This window comes from Paroedura picta, chromosome 12, assembly GCF_049243985.1.
Source record: "Paroedura picta isolate Pp20150507F chromosome 12, Ppicta_v3.0, whole genome shotgun sequence".
In the NCBI taxonomy this organism is placed as follows: domain Eukaryota; kingdom Metazoa; phylum Chordata; class Lepidosauria; order Squamata; family Gekkonidae; genus Paroedura; species Paroedura picta.
In genome coordinates, this window is record NC_135380.1 from 5,381,724 (window position 1) to 5,404,241 (window position 22,518).

A 22,518-nucleotide genomic window follows, 5' to 3' on the forward strand; every position below is an offset into this window, starting at 1 on the left:
TATTTTTGCAGCCACCTGGCAAAGAGCATGCCTGCCTCCTTGCCTTCGGCCTCCAGCACTGGGGTCCCCAAGGTGGTGCCCAAGAGCACCAGGGGGCCTGCCCACACCCACCAAGTACATTTAGAAAGTGGGGGGGGGGGCTTTTGCCCAGTAGAATTCCAAATTGCACCCTCCTTAGGCTGCTCTTGTGGCGCAGAGTGGTAAGGCAGCCGTCTGAAAGCTTTGCCCATGAGGCTGGGAGTTCAATCCCAGCAGCCGGCTCAAGGTCGACTCAGCCTTCCATCCTTCCGAGGTTGGTAAAATGAGTACCCAGCTTGCTGGGGGGTAAACGGTAATGACTGGGGAAGGCACTAGCAAACCACCCCGTATTGAGTCTGCCATGAAAACGCTAGAGGGCGTCACCCCAAGGGTCAGACATGACCCGGTGCTTGCACAGGGGATACCTTTACCTTTACCTTTACCTAGGCTGCTTTCCTTTTATTTTTTGGAAGGCTTCTGATCTGCCCCATATCCTTTCCAGCAGGCAATCTGAGCTCATCTGTTCTCTCTATACAGGAAATAACATTTTGATAGTGGCGCATGCCTCCTCCCTCGAGGCCTGCACATGCCAGCTGCAAGGCCTGTCTCCGCAGAATTCCAAGGACTTTGTGCAGATGGTCAGAAAGGTAATTAACCTCCGCCGTCCCTATAAAGCTTCTTAGATGTACCGGGGGAGGGGGGCCGTGCCTCCCCCAGGTGGAAAATCGCCTCCTGGGCCAGGAGAGGCTTTGTTCACTAGCGCATAATCCATGAGGACCGTTGTTTTGAGTTTCAGAAGGCTTCCAAATCATGTGAGAAGAGAGACGATTGTTTTATAAGAGGATTAACTTCTATGTCACTTTTGGTAGCGAACGACATGGGACTGCCCAGTCATACCTAAAGAGCAAAGCATCGAAGCTGCCATAGGCCTCTCGGGAACCGTGTGCCTCTCAAGCAGACACTTTTTACCATACGTTTATTTATTTATTTGATTTATAGGCTGCTGCTCTCAGCAAGCTGGTTCACGGCAGTTAACAATAAAACATTGTAACAGTTTAAAATGTGGCTGGAGTGGTGGAGTTGGGGGATGTTTGTAATTTTGTATTTTTCCACCATCTTGTTTAATTGTGGTTTTGGGCTAGATGTGTTGTATTTTAATGGGGCCTGGTTACTGTGTAACCATTGGTATGTTTTAATGTTTTACTGTTTTATTGTGAGCCGCCTCGAGCCGGTACTTGGTACCGGGAGAGGCGGGATATAAATCTTAAAATAAATTAATTTATTAAATACTCCATAAAACAATCATAAAATCCCCCAAAGTTACAATCTTAAGCACTTCCTAATTTGGTAGTTCTGTTTTGGTTTTAAGTGTAAACCCTGTAGGAATGATACGGGGAATTGAACAGATAAAAGGGTATCCAGCTTCCCCCTTCCTCTCCCCTCTTTAACTGCTAGGACTTGAGGTCAGCCCGTGAAAGTGATAGGCAGCCATTTCAGAGGAAACCAAAACGAAGCTCCTTCTGCATGCCTGGAACATTACTTTTGGTTTTTGGAAGTCATTTTATACACACACACACACACCCCCACATTCGGAAGCAGTAAACCTCTGAATAAAAGTGACGTTGGGGGAAAAGTCTCGGCCACTGTGTAAGCCACGATGTCGGACGAGATGGACCACTGTTCAGATCCAGCCGGAGTCTTCTTAGGTTCTTATCAGGGGAAGGCCTCAGCTTCTATGTCATGTAGTTGGCCCTCCAGAGGAACTGGTTGGCCCCTCTGTGAGACAGGATGTTGGGACTAGATGAACCACTGGTCTGATCCAGCAGGGCTCTTCTCATGTTCTTATGAAGGCCTCGGCTTCTCTGCCCTGTTGCTGGCTCTCCAGAGGAACTGGTTGGCTACTATGTGAACCAAGCTATTGGTGTCTAGGTGGACCATGGGTCTCATCCAGCAGTGCTTTTCTGATGTTCTCCTTTCTCATCAATTGCAGATTCCATACTTGGGGTTCTGTTGCTGCGAAGAAGTCGGAGACATGGGTCTGTGGCAACTCACCGATCCACCCATCCTCCCTCTCACCCACGGACCAACTGGTGGCTTTAACTGGAGAGAAACTCTGCTACAAGAATAAGCAAGAGGAGGAGGAAGAGGAGGAGGAGTTGAAGATATGGCCTTTCTAGAGCTCAGCATTTATTGATCCCTCTCCCCCCAAAGTACAGACGGAAAAAGTCCCTCATAACCTTTTAGATGGATTTATAAACAACACTCTAGCATAGCTTCCTCAGAGTGGCATTCGTGCGTCTAGAAAAAAAATAGCTACAAAATTAGACGTATGCTTGGATCATGGAAAAAATATATGTGTACACACAACTCTCTTCAGCCTTCTGTCCTGCAGAAATGTCTTTGTGATGTAAGCTACTGAGCTTTAAAAAACAATCCTTAACCAATCTTGAATGAAGAGCCCGGGGGGGAGAACCAGTCTTCACTGCCTTCTGTACAATGTATGATGCTAGCAACCACTAGGACCACGTTCAGAGTTGTGGACTTTCTCTGTTTTGTTTGTTACTTTCATCAGTCTTTGCATTGCCTTCCGAGCCATTTTGGATAGAGCCCACTTGTGCCGCCTTCGGCTCAAGGTTTATCGTACGCAGACTTACTTTCATGCTGCAATAGCGTTCTTATTCACAAACGGCTACATTTGAAAAGGGCAGGACTCCTTTGATGTCTGCAGAAATAAGTAGAGGTGGGGGGGTCACATAGAGATCACAGTAGACTTCTTGCTAACTAGGTAGAAGGGTGTCTTTGTCAAGTCTGTGTCAAAAAAAACCCTGGTATATTTAGGATTTTTGCCCCTTCCTCAAAGACATTTTTGCCCCTTCCTCAAAGACATTGTTGAAGGCTTTCACGGCCAGGTTGTTCTGGGTATTCCAGGCTGTGTGGCCAATGTGGTCTGGTAGTCTTAGTCCCTAATGTTTTGCCAGTAACTCTGGCTGGCATCTTCAGAAGGAGGACATGGCAAGATGGGTATCTCTGTGTGCCAAAATGCCAGCCACAGTTACTGGTGAAACAGCAGGGACCAAAAGTACCAGGCCATGGCCACACAGCCCCGAAATCCCACCAGAACCAGCATTCACACCTTATCCAAATGAGCGCAGAGCTTCATGGCTTGTCTCCTGCCATGGTTCAAGCATGGGAATTATGGAAAACCTAGACTTGAGTCCAGCAGCACCATGAAGGCCAACAGGATTTCCAGGGGATAAGCTTGAGAGTCTCAAAATTCCCTTTGACAGCAGCATAAAATCCTCCAGAACAAGCAAAAAGGGCCTTGGCGGGAACAAAACTCAGAACAGGAAGGGCTGGTTGTCAAGGGGCTGAGTCTTCCAACCGCTGATGACTCTCAGCCACTTGGTCTGAACTTTCACTGGGGTTTTTTGGGGCATCGTGGAGACTCATTCCCACGTGCTAGGTGCCATTTGATGCTGCAGTCAGCGTCTAAGGAGAGAGCACGGTGGTTGTGTTGGGGCATAAACAGAGTTGCCAGCTGCTCATCTCTTGGGATTACAACTGATCTCTAGACTGCATAGATCAGGTCCTCCAGGAGAAAATTGCTACTTTGGAAGGTGGCCTTTATGGCATTACACCCCACTGAAGCCCCTCCCTCCTCAAACTCTTCCCCCAAATCTCCAGGAATTTCCCACTCGATAGCTGGCAGCCTTGGCCACATGTGATCACCCCCTCTGACCAGGCCCATCCCAAGAACAAGTGAGAGGCAAGAGGCCAGCTAGGCCAGAATGTCCCTTCACAGGCCTGGGCATACCTGGCCACACCAATCTCTGCCACTTGCCATGTTGAGCAATCCTTTCCATGCTGGCTTGGTTCAGACATAATGTGAAACCATGCTTTATTTACAGTACATTTAGGTTATGAAACCAGGGTTCCACTTAGGCACAGTCATTGAATTCCCGGTTGGTTGTAGCCAAGGCCAGTTTCATGACCTTCACCCCAAGAGCCAAATAATATCCCAGCCTGCATTGCAACAAGGGACACCACAGGGGAACTGAACCATGGTCACTGACCAAGTGAGTCTGTTGTGAAAATAACTGCGGTTAATAAGCCAACTTCATGGTTTCAGTTCCCAGTTCAATGCACCGTAACTAAGCATGGCAAAGTTGTCTCTGTTTGGACCAGGGGCTCATGGGAATTGTAGTCCATGGACATCTGGAGGGCCACAGTTTGCCCACCCCTGGTTTAGACAGTCATAGCAGCCACGGTATAACTTACCCTGGTTTTGTATGGTGTCTGAACCGAGCCAAAGAGACTTTCTCAGATGTTAAGGCCACGGAAATTAGCTGGGTTTATTGCTAAGTAAACGTGATTTGTAAAAAGCACGCCAAATATGGTGAGCATCAGGAATTTGGGGGAACATGAATGCTTGTTTGTATGAGGTTCTACTGTGATGGGCATACCTGGAACAGACCAAGTGAATTCAGGCATGCAAGGAATTGTAAACTTCAGAGGTTCATAGAGCAAAAGGTCTCTCTTTCAGAGGGTAGCCGTGTCGGTCTGCAATAGCACATTAGTGACCAACCAGACAATGGTATCTGACAAAGGACGCTTTGATGCTCAAAAGCCTACTCCCCCCCCCCCACCCCCCAATCTTGTTGGTTTCTAAGATGCTGCTAGATTTGTATCTAGCTGTTCTCTGTATTACAGATGCAAGAAACGCTTTTAAATACATGCGAAATGCTAGCTTGCTCGGAATTGCCAAAAAAAAGGGAGAGAAGCAGAGATTTGTTGAGCAAACCTCTACATTTTCCATTTATCTGTAGCAAAGCATTCATTCATTCAAGTGGCTTAAGAACTTGGCCTTTACTGTTGACAAAGCCAGACTTTGCAAATCCTTCTGGAGGGGGAGAGGTGCCAGGGGAAACTCTTTCTTGTCTATGCCAGGTTGAAGTTTCAACCGTCCCTGTATCATGAAACAGCCCCCTTATGATAAATCGGCCAGGATGGGACCTCCTTCCACAAGTAAGGTTAAGCAATGCAATGGGAGGATGGTGGTCAGATTCACAGTGGAGTCTTCTGGGCAGCTTCAGCTTTTGGTCTTCTTGCCACTTTGCCTGTTCAACGCAGCAGAAAGTCAACTCTTTGAATGACTTAGAGAAGATTTCCTGATAGTTAAAAGCACCCTAGATTCTTAACGACTGATTCTGACCACCCCTGCTGCACACCGACTGACTCGATCCTCTCCCTCCTTGACGGAATCTGCATTCCCTGAGCTTATTCATCTATGCACAATAGGGTCTTCGCTGATTTCTTTTTTTTTTTAATCTTGATGTATGCTAACGTGTAATCCGGGCAAACGGCAGAGCGATCGGGCCACAGTTCCGCCAGGTGACCAGTCCGCATAAGAATTCATTTCAAACGAGCATTTCGTCTCATGCGGAGGAGTCCCCACCAGCTCTTGGTTGGAGCTTTCTCAGAGCTTACAGGACGCGCTAAACCTAAGCAGAGTCAGAATGTTATTTTTTGTGTGTGTGTGTGCAATATGTATACGTCATAACGAGTACCCTGTTTCATATAAAACACAAATAGGACATTCTCAAATGCATTATTTTTACCAGAAATGTACAGTGCAAAGTCAGGGAGATAAAAGTTACGTGATAGCAGGGGCAAAAAGGAAAAGAAAAAAAAGTCCTGCATCATGATATTTTGCAGTTGTCAATGCTGCTGGTATTTTTGGGGAAATATATATATATATATATATGTAATTTAAACTTTTTTTTTGCTATGTACAGACATTAGGAAGAACAGTTAGTTTATGGCTTCTCTATGTCTACTCTCCGCCGAAGAGTTTTTAATGATCCTTAAAACAATGAATGACAATCAAACCAAAATGTTTGTTAATAGTGCATTTAATTGCGTGTGTGTGTGTGTGGATCGCTTGCAGGGAGAGGGAGGTTCTTTCTTTTTCTTTTTTTTTCTTTTTGCACTGAACAGTCTGCAAGTTGTGAACAGTGTACAGCAGTGGTCCCCAACCTTTTTATTACCAAGGACCAGTCAAAGCTTGACAATTTTACTGAGGCCCGGGGGGGGGGGGGGGACTAGTCTTTTGCTGAGGGACGTTGCCTCCGCCTGAGCCCCTGCTCCGCTTGCTTTCCCACCGGTGCCCCTGACGTTCTGCCACCCACTGGGAGGTGCTGCCAGTAGCAGCTGCGCAGTGCCACACCGAGGGGGAACCCGAGCCATGGCGGCCACTGGAGAGCACCAAAGGTGAGCCGGCGGCAGAGTGGCAGGGCAGCCCCCGAGGCAGCAGCCAGGAAGGAGGATGAGGAGGAGCTCAGGCCCGGTACCGAATGATCCACGGACCAGTCCCGGTCCAGGGGTTGGGGACCACTGGTGTACAGTATGTCTTGAGTAGCATCCAATATACAAAACAACTGAAAGCTACCAAATGTGCCCTCATTATTGAGCCACGATCTGTATGCCAGGAATGATGGGGCTCTGCACCTTGCAACCTTTTAGGTATTACACGCTGCCTCTCCCCTAGTCAGAAGAGTGATGTAAAACACAGGTAGATAGTCTGATGTTTTGAGCAGGGAGGATAGAATATCAAATATTGTTTCCGGCTTCAAGGAAATCAGAGGACTGCATCAGTTCTAGTGCGAGTTGATAAGGAGACCCCTTCCTCCCAACCAATAACAGCAAAAGGGCAGTTCTCTGTACTGAAAAGCAGCGTAAGACCATAAACCAAAGGCCCATCTATTCCAGCACTCTGTCACACAGGGGCCAAAACCCAGGGGCCATCAGGAGGTCCCCCAGCAGGGCCAGAACTCCAGAAGCACTCCCACCATGCCCCTCCAAGCACCAAGAAGACAGCGCATCCCTGTCCCAGTCATAAGAGCATAAGAGAATCCATGCTGGATCAGGCCATTGGGCCACCCAGTCCAACACTCTGTGTTACCCAGTGGCCAGAACCCAGGGGCCATCAGAAGGGTCCACCCTGTTTCACGTCCAAGATCTGATAAGATGAGGCAGGCCTGGCCTGTCCAGGCAGAGCATGAGAAAGCCACAAGATGGAGCTCCAAACCAGAGAAGTGGAGTTGGGACAGCGTGTGTAGCATCCCATTCCCACCTCCATCTCTTTCATTTGCATTACCGAGCGACTTCTTGCACGCAAAGCATGCCCTCTGCCCCAGAGCCACGGCCCCTTCCCCAAAATCCCTTGGCTGCACGTTTACTACTTCATGTTGGGCACCCAGATTCCCCAGGCCAGCGACCTCTGCTGACGCCCGAAACTATCAATCGCCAGCAATCTCTGAACAGCTGTACTTTGAAAAATCCCAAGGAGCAGCAAAGCAAGCGTGATATGATGAATGCCTGCATGACTAGTTTTCAGGAGGGCAGCATGGCAGAACTTGCACACAAACTGAACTGCTGGATCTGCTCCGTCCAGTAGCACCTTTAAGAGCAACCAAGATTTATTCAAGGCATGAGCTTTCGAGTGCTTGCACTCGAAAGCTCACGCCTTGAATAAATCTTGGTTGCTCTTAAAGGTGCCACTGGACTCTGATTTTATTGTGCTCCTTCAGACCAACACGGTGACCCATTTGAATCTATCCTTGCTGGGCCTGCTGGATCTTCCAGAGTGAAGCAGCAGCCAAGGTGTGCGTTTGTGACTTCTACAAAACGTTTGCTGCATACCCAAGACACGGGCATTGCCGGCAAGAGACCTCCCACATTTGCAAGAGAGGGGAAAGTACACACTGCCCTTTCATCTTCTGTCTGCCGACAGCAGGCGGCCCAGGTCTGGCCAACGCACAGAGTTAATTTTAGAGGCGACAAAGTGGTCGCTGCGCAGAGGAAAGTGTCCTCCCAGCTCAGAGGTGTGAAGGCAGGTGGGAGCAGCCAGAGAAGAAGGGGGGCGATGCAGCGGCTGATGAAGTCATGGCACATGAACTCCCCTAACCCTCCCCGGTTGAAAAGTAGGAGCCAGCGACAGTCCCCACACTTCAGCAGCAGAGAGGAAGTCTTCTCTCCAGAGCAGAAAAGCAGACTCCCCGACATGCCCGTCTCTTCCGCGCTCTTCTGGGTCTTGGCTTTGCTGCTGCTACAAGGTAAGCCCGAAGAGATGGGTTTTGTTGCAGTCCTTTGCAAAGTTCTGGGGAACTTTTTCTGCGCTGATTTGTCTGCTGAGGAGCCCTCTGTATGGCAGGAAGTTTAAGGGATTGGACTTGGGTGCAAACTCTGTTCCGACGGGCAATTAGTTGGGCCGGCTCATTAGAAAGGAAATAATTGAGGAGATTGCGGTCTTTTGCAGAGAAGTTCATCTGCCATTGGGCAGGGACCCCCTGAGACCCCCTGGCACGAAATTTGAAAGCCCTGAAGGAGTTTTTAAAATAGGCACAGACGATAGAGATTTGGAAAGGGCCATAGAGGCCATCTAGTCCCACCCCCTGCTCAATGCAGGATCAGCCTCAAGCATCCAGGAGAAGGATCTGTCCAGCCGCTGCTTGAAGACGGCCAGTGAGGGGGAGCTCCCCACCTCCTTAGGCAGCCCATCCCACGGCTGAACTGGACTCATAGAATCATAGAGTGGGAAGGGGTCATCTAGGCCATCTAGTCCAACCCCCTGCTCAAAGAAGAATCAGCCTCAAGTATCCAGGATAAGTAATCGAACTGCTGTTTCCCAGGTCCATCGCTGTAGTCCAGCCTTTCTCAACTTTTTGACTACTGAGAAACCCCTGAAACATTCTTCAGGCTTCGAGAAACCCCCAAAATGACGCAATCGTGCAGAATATGATTGGAAATGGGAAGCAGGGAAGCAGGGAATTCACACCTTGGGCCCCTCCCCTTCCCACCCCCTTCAGGCCCATCATTGGCCATTTTAGCAGGGGAGGGACAGAACAACATCTGTTCCACATAATAATTCTGGTAAGGCCTTGGAGGAGGAGCATGACCTCATGTCTTAAGTGCCACCCAGCACTTGACACCCACTCAGGGCAGCTGTCCTGCCCTAGGTCTTGGGGGAGGCTGTCTACAGAGTTCTTACACCCCCACCCCCCTAATCTAGCGCCCGTTGTATTCCTGAAAGCAACAGGCTTGGCCCCTAGTGACCATATATAGTCATATCACCCAATAAATGTTTAACTCATTTAAAAATATATATTAAAAATTGACTCCCACTCATTCGGCAAACTCTTCCAGGGCTGTCAAGAAGCCCCAGGGTTTCAGAAAACCCTGGCTGAGAAAACCAGTTCTAGCCTCTGCATTACACCCCAAATACCTCTATGGAGACATCGAACCTCCTGATGGGAGGGACGCTTGCCAGATAAGTTCCTTTAAGCCCACAGTCTGGTAAGAGGGAGCAGAAAATTAGGCTGGTGTCCCGTTGAGAACCATAAGCTTCCAGGAGACGTCCCCCTGTTCAAAGGGCAAAGCTGCTCATGGCTAATCGAATGAAAAGATTACCCCGTTGCCTAGCATTTGAGTCCAGTCCTCGAGTCTGAAAACCTCGTTTCTCCCAGGTGGAGCCTGCAGTGGTACGAGGGAGGGGCTAGGATGGTCGCTAAAACAACCATCAGGAAACTCCACAATTTAAGATCACAACTGGAGAGGGTGGGCAGCACCGTTGATTCACAGCCAATTTACGGCAGCCCCTTGGGGATTTCAAGGCAAGAGGTGAGAGGTGGTTTGCCCTTGCCTGCCTCTGTATAGCAACCCTGGGGCCCATTCTGCACACACAGGATAATGCACTTTCAATGTGCTTTGGCAGCTGGACTTTCCTGTGCAGAACAGGAAAATCTACTTCTAAAGTGCATTGAAACTACATTATCTATTGTGTGCAGACTATGCCCCGGATTTCCTTCCACGGGGCCTCCCATCCAAATACTGATCAGGGCCATCCCTGCTTCTCTTTCGAGACCTGACAAGATTAGATCAGCCAAGTTTGGGCCATCCAGGTAATGTTAAAAAAAAAATCAATCAGGACTGCCAATAAATAAGTCAAATGCAGTCCTGTATAATAGCGATCCCCAACCTGTGGGCTGCGGACCACATCTGGTCCGTCGACTAACTGGAGGTGGGCCACGAAGGACGCCTTCTCCCCTCTCCCCGGCCCTTTACTTCATCCACGATCTGGCAGACGCACATGGGACTATCTCGTTGCAGAGAAACAAGCTCAGGGTTCTCATTTATTTGTCATTTTCATGAGTTAATATTTCCATGAACATAAAATGTTCCTTAGGTTCATTGTTGTGGCGTGTCTGCATCTTATTTTGAAGGGATGTTTAAACATTACCATAGCGACCAGAGTCAGAGAGCGTTAGGGCAGTGGGCCTCAGTAAAATTGTCAAGCGTTGAGTGGTCCCCGGTGATAAAAAGGTTGGGGACCACTGCGGTATAAAACTGTCTTCAACGGCTGCCTAAAGATTGCAAATGAGGGCACAAGCCTCCCTGGGGAGGTCTGTCCTATAACCAAGGGGCCGCCACCAAAAAGGCCCTCTCTCATGTGCCCAACAGGTCATCTTCTTTGACTGGTGGGAGGATTGTTTGCATGGAGGAAAAACACAAGGTGCAAAGGGGCCCTCGGCACTGTGAAAAGACTACGCTGCTTTTTTCTACCTAGCTCTGTGGGCCACGTGTGGGAGGAACCACGATTCTGCACACTGGGCAGGAGGAGGAATAGCATTACACAAGCACTGATTAACAGGCCTACTGCTTCCCTATAGCCTTCACACAGAAACATTATGCACAAAATGGTTCCGGGGCCGCTGGGTGTGATCTGGCCCCCGTGTGTTTCCTTTCTCTCCGAGTTCAAAGCTTATAAGCTGACGTATCTCGGTCTCGACGCACAGGAGCGGCAGGAAGCCACGAAGCTGAGAAAGGTCCCGTGGAAAACCACAAACACCATTCCCACAGCAAGCCCCAGACAGAGCTAGCTCGGTGCTGCTCAATTTCAGTTCTGGGACTTCCAAACACTGCCAGGCCTCTGTTTAATTCCATATCGTAATCTCAAGGCAGCCAAGATGGGCTATTTCATGTTAACATTTGCAACAAGAAGTGACTCGAGGTACAGGGGTGGCCAAACTGATTCCCATGAGCCCTTGCCAGCTGGGAATTGTAGTCCATGGACATCTGGAGAGCCGCAGTTTGACTACCCCTGGTTTGGCCACTCCTGTGCTAGGAGATAGGCTTGGTTCGGACATGATGTGGAAGCTGTGGGTTGAAATGATGTCTGTGCTGCAAAACCCGAATTCCCACAAACCAGATAAAGCCATGTTCTGAAATAGATTTGCTTTGCTTTTTTAAATAATATTTTATTAATTTTTAATGATTTTCAGACAAGATAAAAGATCCAAAAGGCAAAGACACAGCAAAAAAGGCAATATCTTATCCATTTGGCACCTCTTAATAATTGTGGAACAGCCTTGGGGGACAAACGGTCCGGCCAGCTGCACCCTGATTGGCCCTGCCCCTACAGCTCCCGCCCTCCCTCACCAAGCCCTCACCCCGTGCCTTTAGAGTCAGGCACATCTGTCAGGCACATCTGTGCCTGACTGTTAGAGTCAGGCACATCTGTGACTCTGCCGCTCCACTTGCAGGGCCCCGGGTGAGAGGCCTGGCCGTGGGGGGTAGGGTGGGGGAGAGGGAGCGCTTCCCAAAGGCCTGGAGAGCACACCCAGGGCCTCGCAGGGGCCAATGTTCTGACTCAGTACTAAGCAGCTTTGCATGTCTATGTTTCTCTGCGGCTGTCCCAGAAAGACATTTAACAGCTTCACTTTCTCTGGCAGAGGCTTCGCTAGACGCTCCCATCGAAAACCAGACAGTGGTAGAGGGCCAGGATCTGGACTTGCATTGTGTGGTGGCTGGAGACAACACATCCTCTCTGCAGTGGACCGACCCTCGCTATTCTGTGCTTTTTCACGACCACCAAAAAGGTGAGTGCCGATGGGAGCAGGGGCCCTCGCTATTTTTCCACTGCACTGAGGAGAGGAGGTGGGCTTTCTTGCTTCACAGGTCTGAGTCATCTACACCACTGCCATTTCGTTCCAGCGTAGCCCGTTAGACGCTTCAGGGCAGGAAGTCGATGGGGCAGAAGCCCCCTTGTTGTGGTTGAAAAGTGAGAAGGCAGAAATTCCCTCCAGCGGGTTCATCATTACTTCCACTACTCAAAAGACCACTACACCAGGGGTAGTCAAACTGCGGCCCTCCAGATGTCCATGGACTACAATTCCCAGGAGCCCCTGCCAGCATTCGCTGGCAGGGGCTCCTGGGAATTGTAGTCCATGGACATCTGGAGGGCCGCAGTTTGACTACCCCTGCACTACGCTGTCCAGCAAGAGCAAAGCACCCTTTCCTCTTCTCCAGTAAAGGCTGGATGATGCACAGATCTTGAGCAGGGAAGCGCAAAGCACTCTGCAGCACCCACCATCCAAACACTCATGTTCTTCAGGAGAATAGATCTTATTCTTCTGAACATCAGCTGTAATAACAGGTGACCTCCAGCCACCACTGGAGGGGCCAGCTCTGGCCAACACTTGAAAGATATGTCTGCGAGTTCAGTAGACGCAGACACAACTCTCTGAAAACAGTCAGCTCTTTATTACAGTATTTGCTGGCGTACAAGACTACTTTCCCCCCCTGAAAAACATGCCTCCAAATGGGGGGGGGGGTCGTCCTATACGCCGGGTGCCCTTCAGTTGGGATAGACAGGGCTGCCCATAGTGGCCCATAGTCCTGTAATGTAATGTAACAAATTCTATATTTTGAGTGGAAATGTTGGGGGGTCGTCTTATACGCCCAGTCGTCTTATACGCCGGCAAATACAGTAACTCCGGCTCCTACCAGAACACCGAAAAAGGAACACAGGCACAACGCGAACTTATATACAGCTTGGCTAGCAACCAAAGAACCTGATTGGTCCTTATCCCAGGCCACCCATAGGTCCATGAGTCCTAAGAACAAGCGTCAGCCATTGGTTCAGTTACGATCCTTCATTTGCATAGTGTTTGAGATTCGCACCATTTAGTCCACATAGACGACAGAAGGGTACCTCCAAGGAATACCAGGGCCGTGACTTGGGGTCAGGCAATGGCAAATCGCCTCTGAAGGGTTCTTCCCTGGCTGCCAGACAATCTTAGGATCTCCCAGATATATGACATGAATGAATGAATGAATGAATGAATGAATGAATGAATGAATGAATGAATGAATGAATGAATGAATGAATGAATGAATGAATGAATGAATGAATGAATGAATGAATGAATGAATGAATGAATGAATGAATGGAGAAAGTGGCTCTTCCCATTTTCTTCCCATTTTCTTCCCATACACACTTTTCTTGGATGCTTTATGTTTTGGGTTGATCCTGCGTTGAGCAGGGGGTTGGACTAGATGGCCTGTATGGCCCCTTCCAACTCTATGATTCTATGACTCTGTGATTTCTGCAATGCAGCCCATTTCTGGTCTTGCTCCCTAGGAATACAGCATGCCCCGGTTTGCGGTTTTGAATAATGAGCTTTTCATATCTTTCTCATTTTTGCAATGCTCTTTTCTCAGGCTTAAAGGATAATAGGTATAAGCTTCTTAATTCTTCAAAGGATCGCTTGTCCATTCGCCTCGCCAACACCACAACAGACGATGAAGGAGTATACACCTGTCACCATTACACTGCAGCAGCCACAACCAAGCTTGTGAACGTCATTGTTTTAGGTGAGTTCCTAAACTCCTGGCTTTGACTACATGAAAGCAAGTGGAGAGATGTAATAATTATAATCTTCATTATTGTATGCTGCCCTTCCCCATTTTGTTCAGGGCAGCTCACAACAAATAAAAAACAACCCATTAATTTATATGATAAAATGTCAATTCCTATTTCCAGTATACCCTTACAAAGGGGGGCTACCAGATGTTGAGGGATTTGGCAGGTTCTCAAGCAGGGAGGCCAGTATTTTAGATGTCATTATCCCGGCCTCAACCATAGGCCTGGCAGAAGAGCTCAGTCTTATGGGCCCTGCAGGACTGTTCTAGATAGGCTGACCAAGTTCTGTTTGCCCAACTATCCGATACCAGTGGGTATCCGGTGGTACCCCAACTGCATAGCCTATTGGAAACTCATGCAAAATATCCATTCCTAGCTTTTGGATGACCAGCATAGAAAGAGAAGTAAAGGTGAAATCCCAAAGAGTTACAACCTTCTAAATCCATTGCAGTCAACAATTTCTGCATTGGAAGGATCATGAACATGAGACAGCTGCATCTTTTCCCTGAGAAAGAATGAGATCTTTTGCACGTGGACTTATAAGCATCCATGACCAGCTCTTCACCCCTTGCTGCGATGAACCTGAAGCAGGAAGAATTCAGTCTCCTAATCCTGTCCTTTGTTTTCTCATTACAGCTGCTCCTTCCAAACCTCTGCTGGAAGAATTTCCAATTAGAGTCCATGGTGGAGAAGAAAACATCATCTTAAAATGCTCTACTTGGGGCAGCAAGCCCCCTCCTCAGATAACATGGCTGCTTGACAATGGGATAGAACTCTTTGGTATGCTTTAAATCGCTCCTTGCTTGTTAATAACTTCTCTTACATCAGCATCACCAACTAGAGATGCCAACCTCCAGGTGGACCCTGGGGATCCTCCTGAAATTAGATCTGATTTCCAGACAACTGAGAGTTCCCTGGAGAAAATGGATGCTTTGGAGGGTGGTCTCTTAGGTCATTATACCCCACTGAGGTCTCTGTCCATTTTCAAAACTACCTAAACTTTCTAACCTGGATCTAGCAGCCTGCCCCTTCGCCCAGGGCCATATTTAACAGCATCATAGGACAAAGAGGTGCCCTGGGGTCCTACTTATGCAACCACTCATAGGAATAAAAATGTAAATTATCGATAAAATTATATCTATCGGTATTTCCAACAAAATCAGCATTTGAACAAACAATGAGTAAAGAGCGTTGAAAGTGCCTTGAAAGGGCACTATTGAGCATGTGTGAAAGCACTTTACTAAAGACTATACACACCCCTGCCTCCCCAAATATATTGTAGGTGATACCCGACACCAGTGTGAAGGCAATGGGAAGAAATACAACTCAACAAGCACCCTGACAGTCCACACCTTCAACCAGAAGTCCACTATGACCTGTGTCATTCGCCACAAAGCTCTGGGAAGTGGAAATTTAACGGCAACTGTCTACCTCAGCCATACCCGTAAGTGCAGCAGTTGTATCCGGGTGACATTTTACAGCATAACGTTGATAGTAGGGGGGGGAAAGGAACAGGAGAGCCTGTCTTCTCATCAAACACGGACTAAAGCAGATGGGCGGCAGAACGGATGTCAGCCAGGCAGAAAATACATAGTGCAGAAATCAAGGTGATTCAGGATGGCCTCCATGTGTTTTTTTTTCCCCAACTCCTGTGCTATGCCTACTCATTTATTAAGACTGGCAGGCCAGGCCTTATTCTGTGTCCTGTGTCACTGGAGATTAAGTGGATGGCTAAATGGAATGCAGATTTATGGGGAAGAACTAGAGCAGGGGTAGTCAAACTGCGGCCCTCCAGATGTCCATGGACTACAATTCCTAGGAGCCCCCTGCCAGCGCTGGCAGGGGGCTCCTGGGAATTGTAGTCCATGGACATCTGGAGGGCCGCAGTTTGACTACCCCTGAACTAGAGAATTTAGTTAAATGTTTTTTTTGTGTGTTTTTGATGTGGAAACATCTTAGGCACCAGCCACAGGGAAAATCTTTAAGATATCCAACAGAAAATGCAACAGAAATCCATTATGGAAGTAATTGTTGATTGTCAAAATTTAGAGGGCACGGAGACACGAACTGTAAGAATTCAGGAGACAGGGCACGAGGTATATACTCTGTGTGATATGGCCACAGGCAGCAAGTGTACTCTCCAGAGTCGCATCATGATCTTTCCGTTATTTTTTGGATGATTTCAAAACTTTAAAAACCAAGTTTTGTCTCATTGAGATCTTTAATTTGTCATATGATTGATTGAAATTTTTTTAAATAATTAAAAATACAGAGTTTTAACATTTGATGTTTTTACGTACATCTTATATGACAACCTGATTCTCACAACTTAAATTTTTTTTTCCAGAGTCTACTGCAGACATTGTTCCAACTACATCTGAATTTGGTACGACAACTTTAAAGAATCCTTGGCATTACACAGGTGAAATACAAAAGACGATGTGCCAACAGCAATTTTTAACAAAGGAAATTCTCTAGTTTACTGTGATAAATCAACAACTCTTCAATTAAGACCAACAAATTCAAGGTATAAGCTTTCTTGATCGTGCACACGAAAGCTTATGACTAGAACTATTTTTATTTATTATTTATTTATTGATTTGATTTTTATACCATTCTTTCCTCATGGGCTCAGCTTGGTTTACAGCATAAATAACAAAACATAATCACAATCCTAAAAACAGTAAGTTGCACTTGTTAAAAATATTAAACTTTGTTGGTCTTAAAAGGAGCCGCTGGACTCACGGAGAAACCTGAAAGATTTCTTTGTGCATTGATTTCTTTTAGTGTGGGGAAACATTCTGACATGCAGTCTGAAATAGTACATTGACTAATGCACTTCCAATCTGCTTCTGCAGCTGTATTGTCTTGCAAAATAGGAAAACCTACTTCTACAGTGCATTGGAAGTGCATTATCCAGACTGTGTGGAATGAAGGTTAGATGTGATCTATATCTACATCACATGAGCCTCTTGTGGCACAGAGTGGTAAGGCAGCAGACGTGCAGTCTGAAAGCTCTGCCCATGAGGCTGGGATTTCGATCCCGGCAGCCGGCTCAAGGTTGACTCAGCCGTCCATCCTTCCGAGGTCGGTAAAATGAGTACCCAGCTTGCTGGGGGGTAAACGGTAACGACTGGGGAAGGCACTGGCAAACCACCCCGTATTGAGTCTGCCATGAAAACGCTAGAGGGCGTCAACCCAAGGGTCAGACATGACCCGGTGCTTGCACAGGGGATACCTTTACCTTTTTATATCTACATCAGCTGTGATTTGACAGCACTTCACACTCTCTCTCTTTCTCTGTCTCTGTCTCTGTCTCTCATATCAAGAGCCCTGCATATATTCCAGGAACAGGTGAAATGTGTGATATTTCTCAACATACAGCAATTTCTGCTGCAAAACGGAATAAAAGAATGCTTTCTATTGCTCTCAGCCAATATTAGTCAGCCCAGTTCCACTGAAATTAATTTCCGTAACTACTTTGATTAATACAGCTTCTTTCAAGCCATTCACCGTAATATCAGTTCTGTAATACACATTTCTGCAGGGACATGAAAGGAATAACATTTCTCTTTCATTCCGACATTACCAGGCAACATATTAAATATAACAGAAGGAAACTTCAGGACGCAAAGGCTGTCCCCAAACAGTGAACTGGACACTCCAAATTCTACCAACAACAGTGGTATGTCATGTAAGTAATAAGTTCTAAATGTAAAATGGAATTTATTTCTGCCGATAATTTGACCCGTACAACTTCCTTCAAGCTAGTCACTGTACAATATCAATACTACAACTTACACTTCTAATGAAAGGAATAACCCCTTTTTTATTTCAGCAAAGTCAGACAGTGTATTTAATACAACAGAACAAAACTTTGGGGCTCACGAGACATCTGCAAGCAATGAAACCATGACTCAGAATCCTAATTCCACCACTGGTATGTTTAAATACCAATAATTTCCGAATGTAGAATGAAAAATTGATGGGATCAATGTTTAGGGTGATTGTAACATGATGCATGCGGTTTACAAAGCCACTTTAACATGAAACTATATATATTTTTAGAAAAATTTAAACCATCATACAGGTGAATCTTCGCTAACTTCATCATTCCGCACACACTGAATAATGCACTTTCAATGCACTTTAGAAGTACATTTGCCTGTTTTGCAGAGGAAAACCCTACTGCAAAAGCACATTGAAAGTACATTATGCAACATGTGTGGGATGATGGTGTTGGTGAAGCTTCCCTGTATGCCTATTGCAGCCTTTCTCAACTTTTTTTTACAGTTGAGAAACCCCTGAAACATTCTTCAGGCTTTGAGAAACCCCAGAAGTGGCATAAATAATAAAGTGGCGTGATTGTGCAGAAGTGGCGTGATTGTGCAGAATGTGGTCGAGAAGCATAGCTGTGTACATGGCCACCCATGGCTCTCCCTCCAAACTTTCATTGGTCATTTTGGGAGGGGGGCGTTGACATGGCCATATATCATCACATCATTCAATAAATGGTTAACAAATTAAAAATATATTAAAAATCAATTAACTCCCCACCCGTCTATTGTATGCCAATTGGCTGTGGATTTTCCATCAACTAGGTTCCTTTCATTGCAGGATATTTAACCCAGTCCTTTAAAATGAATATGGGAGGAAGCAGCGTGTGAAAGGTTAATTATTGTAAGGTTACTTATTCTTTAGCCATGTCTCTGGGGGTCTGTAATTATTAAAGATAACAGAAGGAAAACAAAGTATGTATTAAAGAAGAGCTTTTTTGGAAGCAATAGAATGTGCCAGCCAGTAGTGTATTGTTTCAGTTTTGCCTCATTCTAAACTTAATCTTTTTTCTTTACCGTATTTACGTCCTGCACTTTTTACATTAAAACGTAATTCATGGTGGCTAACAGTATAATTGTAAACCATGAACAATAAAGGAATAATACAAATAAACGACAAACTAAGGGGAATCAGCAAAATACAGCCACATTGACAAGCAAACTGCAAAGAATAAAAGGAAAATAAAATTAAGGGGACCGAGCTCAATTCTGAATGAAGCTGCTAAATGGATTGTACTGATTGCTGAATGGATTGTATTGAAATATTGATGAAATAGCTGTCAGTTTCCCTGGGCCTAAGGAATAGAAGGGGAGGGTGTATGAAAAGCATGACTGAATGATTAGACAGACATAGCAATCCCCCTCCCTCCTGGGAATAATCTTCTCTTTTTTCATTTCAACAGGATCAGGCAATGGATTCAATATAACGCAAGGAAACTCCAGCACAGCAGCTTCCCCCACCAGTGACAAAGCAGGAGCTCTGAATTTCACCGCCACCAACAGTACGCAAAAGCAATTTAAACCATAATTTCCGGGCAAAAAATGAAATCAATTTCTGTTCATAATCTGACATGTGCAGCTTCCTGCAAGTCGCTCAGTGATTCATTTCCCTCGGGAATTACAAGAAATAAGCTTTTTCTCTTTCAACAGATCCTGACAAAATATTAAACGTAACAGACAGAAACTCAAGTACACAAACACCATCCCCAAGCCCTGAAGCGGCAGCTACTCTGAATTTCAACATGACCAGTGGTAAGCTAGAACAACTGAACAATTATCTATCAATGTAAAAATGGTTTTTTTCTGGCACAACCCTGCCATCGGGTCCATAGAGAGATGAAATGTTAGCGGAGTGTGACTTCCTCACCTCCTTGCTCTACTTGCAGGCCCGAAATATCCCCCGAATACTTCGCTAAATTCATTACCACGGTATCATAATTGCCTGATCTAGAAGAACGAAATTCTCTCTGTCTTCCAAATCCTGCAATGAGGTTGTCAGACACAGCTCCCTTGGAAAGGAATTCCAAATGAAAGCACAGGAGCATGCTCAAACAGCTGACCATATCCACAACAATGAGGGTTGCCAGCCTCCAGGTGGGGTCTGGAGATCTCCCAGGATGACAACTGAGCTTCACAGAACAGCAATGAGTTCCCTGAAGAAAATGGCAGCGTCAAAGGATGGACTCTGTGGAATTATACCCTGCTGAGGTCACTCACCTCTCCAAACCCTGCCCTTCCCAGGCTCCTCCCCTGGAATATCTAAGTATTTCCCAAGCAGGAAATGAAGATCTGTATTTGACTTACTCCAAACACAAGGTCAAACGAGAGCTTTCCATGTGTAGATGCCAATCCCAAGGTGGGTCCTGGGGATCCCCTGGAATTATAGCTCATCTCCGGGCAACCAGTAGCATTATACTCCACTGAGGCCCCTCCCTGTCCTAAATCCCGCCCACTCCTGGCCCGAGCAAACCCTGCTGCTCTGAAGCATCACATTTCTCCATTCCAGCCTGCTTGTGGAACGGGTTGGTATACAAGCCAAATAAGAAATAAAAGCCAAATAATGAAGATTTGTTATTAGGAAATGGTACTTCAGAGGCATTAAAACACAGTACTTTTGAAAAACAGGAACCAACCTTACCCGTGAAAGAATTGTGGAGACGACGAGCAAGTTATTACCGATCCTCGTGGCCGCGCTCCTTTCAGTTCTGTTTGTTGCAGTCTTGCTCTTCTCAGTAAAACTGTGGAAAGCACACAGAGAGTGGAAGAGAGGTAAGGCAATCTGAAGAAATACGTCTTTCCATCTTTCTTGTCGCCAGCTTGGTGTAGTAGTTAGGCTTCTAATCTGGCAAGCTGGGTTTGATTCCCTGCTCCCCCACATGCAACCAGATGGGTGACCTTGGGCTCACCACAGCACTGATAAAGCTGTTCAGACCAAGCAGACCATGGAGCTCATATCCAGCCCTTAAGTAACTTTCCCACAGGTGAAACTCTCCATAAGCTTATTTTAACTAACTCAGTTTCATATGATAGGTTTGAATGCACCCTCATGTGGAGAGAGCTGGTATCTGACATATCAGAGCAATAAACTGAAAGTTCAATTATGAATTAAATGTTAAGTAGAATCATAGAGTTGGAAGGGACCTCCTGGGTCATCTAGTCCAACCCTCTGCACCATGCAGGACACTCACAACCCTCCCGCTCATCCACTGTTACCTGCCACCCCCTTGAACCTTCACAGAATCAGCCTCTCCGTCAGATGGCTACCCAGCCTGTTTAAAAATCTCCAAAGATGGAGAACCCACCACCTCCTGAGGAAGCCTGTTCCACTGAGAAACCGCTCTAACTGTCAGGAACTTCTTCCGGAGGTTTAGATGGAATTTAGAAACATAGAATTGGAAGGGACCTCCTAGTCATCCAGTCCAACCCCCTGTACCATGCAGGACACTCACAATCCTATCACTCATCCACTGAGTCAGCTTTCAGCACTTGCAAACACAACTATTTGCTGCTTGAACAGACACACTAGAAAAAGAATAAGCACAGACTTTCTGTTGAACAGTCAGCTTAATTTTTCTATTGGATACTGGTAATTTATTTGAAATTGAATATTTTTAGACCCCAGTGCTGAGCTGATGAGGGAAGGGTGGGATATAAAAATTAAATTTTCTTTCTGAATGTCACCTGCACAGAAAACGATTCTTCCGACTTGACCCTGGAGAGCTACAAAGTCAGGCCTAACGAAGACAATCCCAAGCAGGAGAACAGACATGGTACGTAAGTCTACGGAGACGTAACACAATGCATCAGTGTGTCGACGATGCATGTGTAAGAATTCGAATTTTTAAAGCGCAAGTACGAAAGAGTGACATTTAAATCATTGTCATCCCCCCCCCAGTAATCGGTTGGAAGTCCAGCATGAAGCGAGCAGCGGAAGGATCCTGGCGGACCTCATCGAAAAATTCAGAAGAGTCAAATGGATCAGTCTTTGAGAAACAGCTGCCCTACATAAGAGAGACAGATTTGTAACTACTGACAGTTCTGGACTGGGTGCCAAGACAGTAGAGCTGGGCTTCATCCCTTTTATTTATTCTGCCACGTGCTGTCATGCAAATATTTGCCCAGAATTGAATTCCCAACAGGATTTAAAAGAAACTGGAGTAACTCATGAAATGAGCAGTCTGCACCTCGATCCTAATGTTGACCAGCATAATAAATTTTTAAAAAAACTAATACTGTTGAAAATCTGTTTCTAGTGGGTGTTATTGTTTAGCCAGTTTCTAATACTTTAAGACAGCATTTTCAGGCTGTTGCACGCAAAAGGGGCCTCCTCGTCCCTCTACCAAACATGAGAAAGGAAAATTGAAATCACGTTGTAGCAAAGAGAAAAATGCATTTTTTTCCTGCTTGCAGAAAGGAGCTAAGGTTGACAGAATCAGACAAATTATTCTCTTCAATGCTGCGAAGGTGGCAGTTTCCATATACACACCTTTTATCAGCTTTTTCCATATTTAGTACGTTCTACCCGGGTCACTCTGTGATTGGTTGCAAGAAATGGCGCAGGATGAAATTCAGTGCGCTTGTGTGAGTTTCTACAGTGCCTCAGCAGTTTTTGATTGGCTCCTTCCCTTCATGTGATCTTTCCCTATACGGCACTATCTTTACCTGCACTGTGCATGTGCCTCCAAATATGGTTTAAATATAAAGTATAAGGTATCTAAAATATAAGAATTAGGTAGTGGGTTGAAGACTTTGTTTATATCCCTGAAAAAAAACAATTAAGAAATAAGTTTACTGAGGAAGTAAAATACAAAAATGAGGTTTTATACCTAGGAACTCGTTCGGAATAAAGCTTTTTGCCATCGCCAGCTTGGAAATTTCTTTCGGTTTATCCAGATATGGAAG

The 22,518-nt window shown here is 46.1% G+C and overlaps 2 protein-coding genes across 2 annotated transcripts in view; both read left to right on the forward strand.

The window, feature by feature from the left end:
• The window catches only part of UBASH3B (ubiquitin associated and SH3 domain containing B), a 55,457-nt gene extending 49,545 nt beyond the window's left edge, over positions 1-5,912 (forward strand). Inside the window, exons 13-14 of the mRNA XM_077305385.1 lie at positions 556-665; positions 2,009-5,912. Of these exons, the coding sequence (XP_077161500.1) occupies positions 556-665; positions 2,009-2,146 (248 nt within the window). The 3' untranslated portion in view covers positions 2,147-5,912. The remainder of the gene's footprint in view (positions 1-555; positions 666-2,008) is intronic.
• A 2,030-nt stretch (positions 5,913-7,942) lies between these two features.
• On the forward strand, positions 7,943-21,817 carry CRTAM (cytotoxic and regulatory T cell molecule). Its single transcript, XM_077306588.1, has 12 exons — positions 7,943-8,132; positions 11,808-11,954; positions 13,579-13,731; positions 14,417-14,560; positions 15,063-15,224; positions 17,373-17,474; positions 17,619-17,720; positions 19,020-19,118; positions 19,267-19,368; positions 20,242-20,385; positions 21,306-21,386; positions 21,512-21,817. The coding sequence occupies exons 1-12, from the start codon at positions 7,943-7,945 to the stop codon at positions 21,640-21,642; spliced, it is 1,557 nt and encodes a 518-aa protein (XP_077162703.1). The 3' UTR covers positions 21,643-21,817.
• The last annotated feature ends 701 nt before the right edge of the window (positions 21,818-22,518 follow it).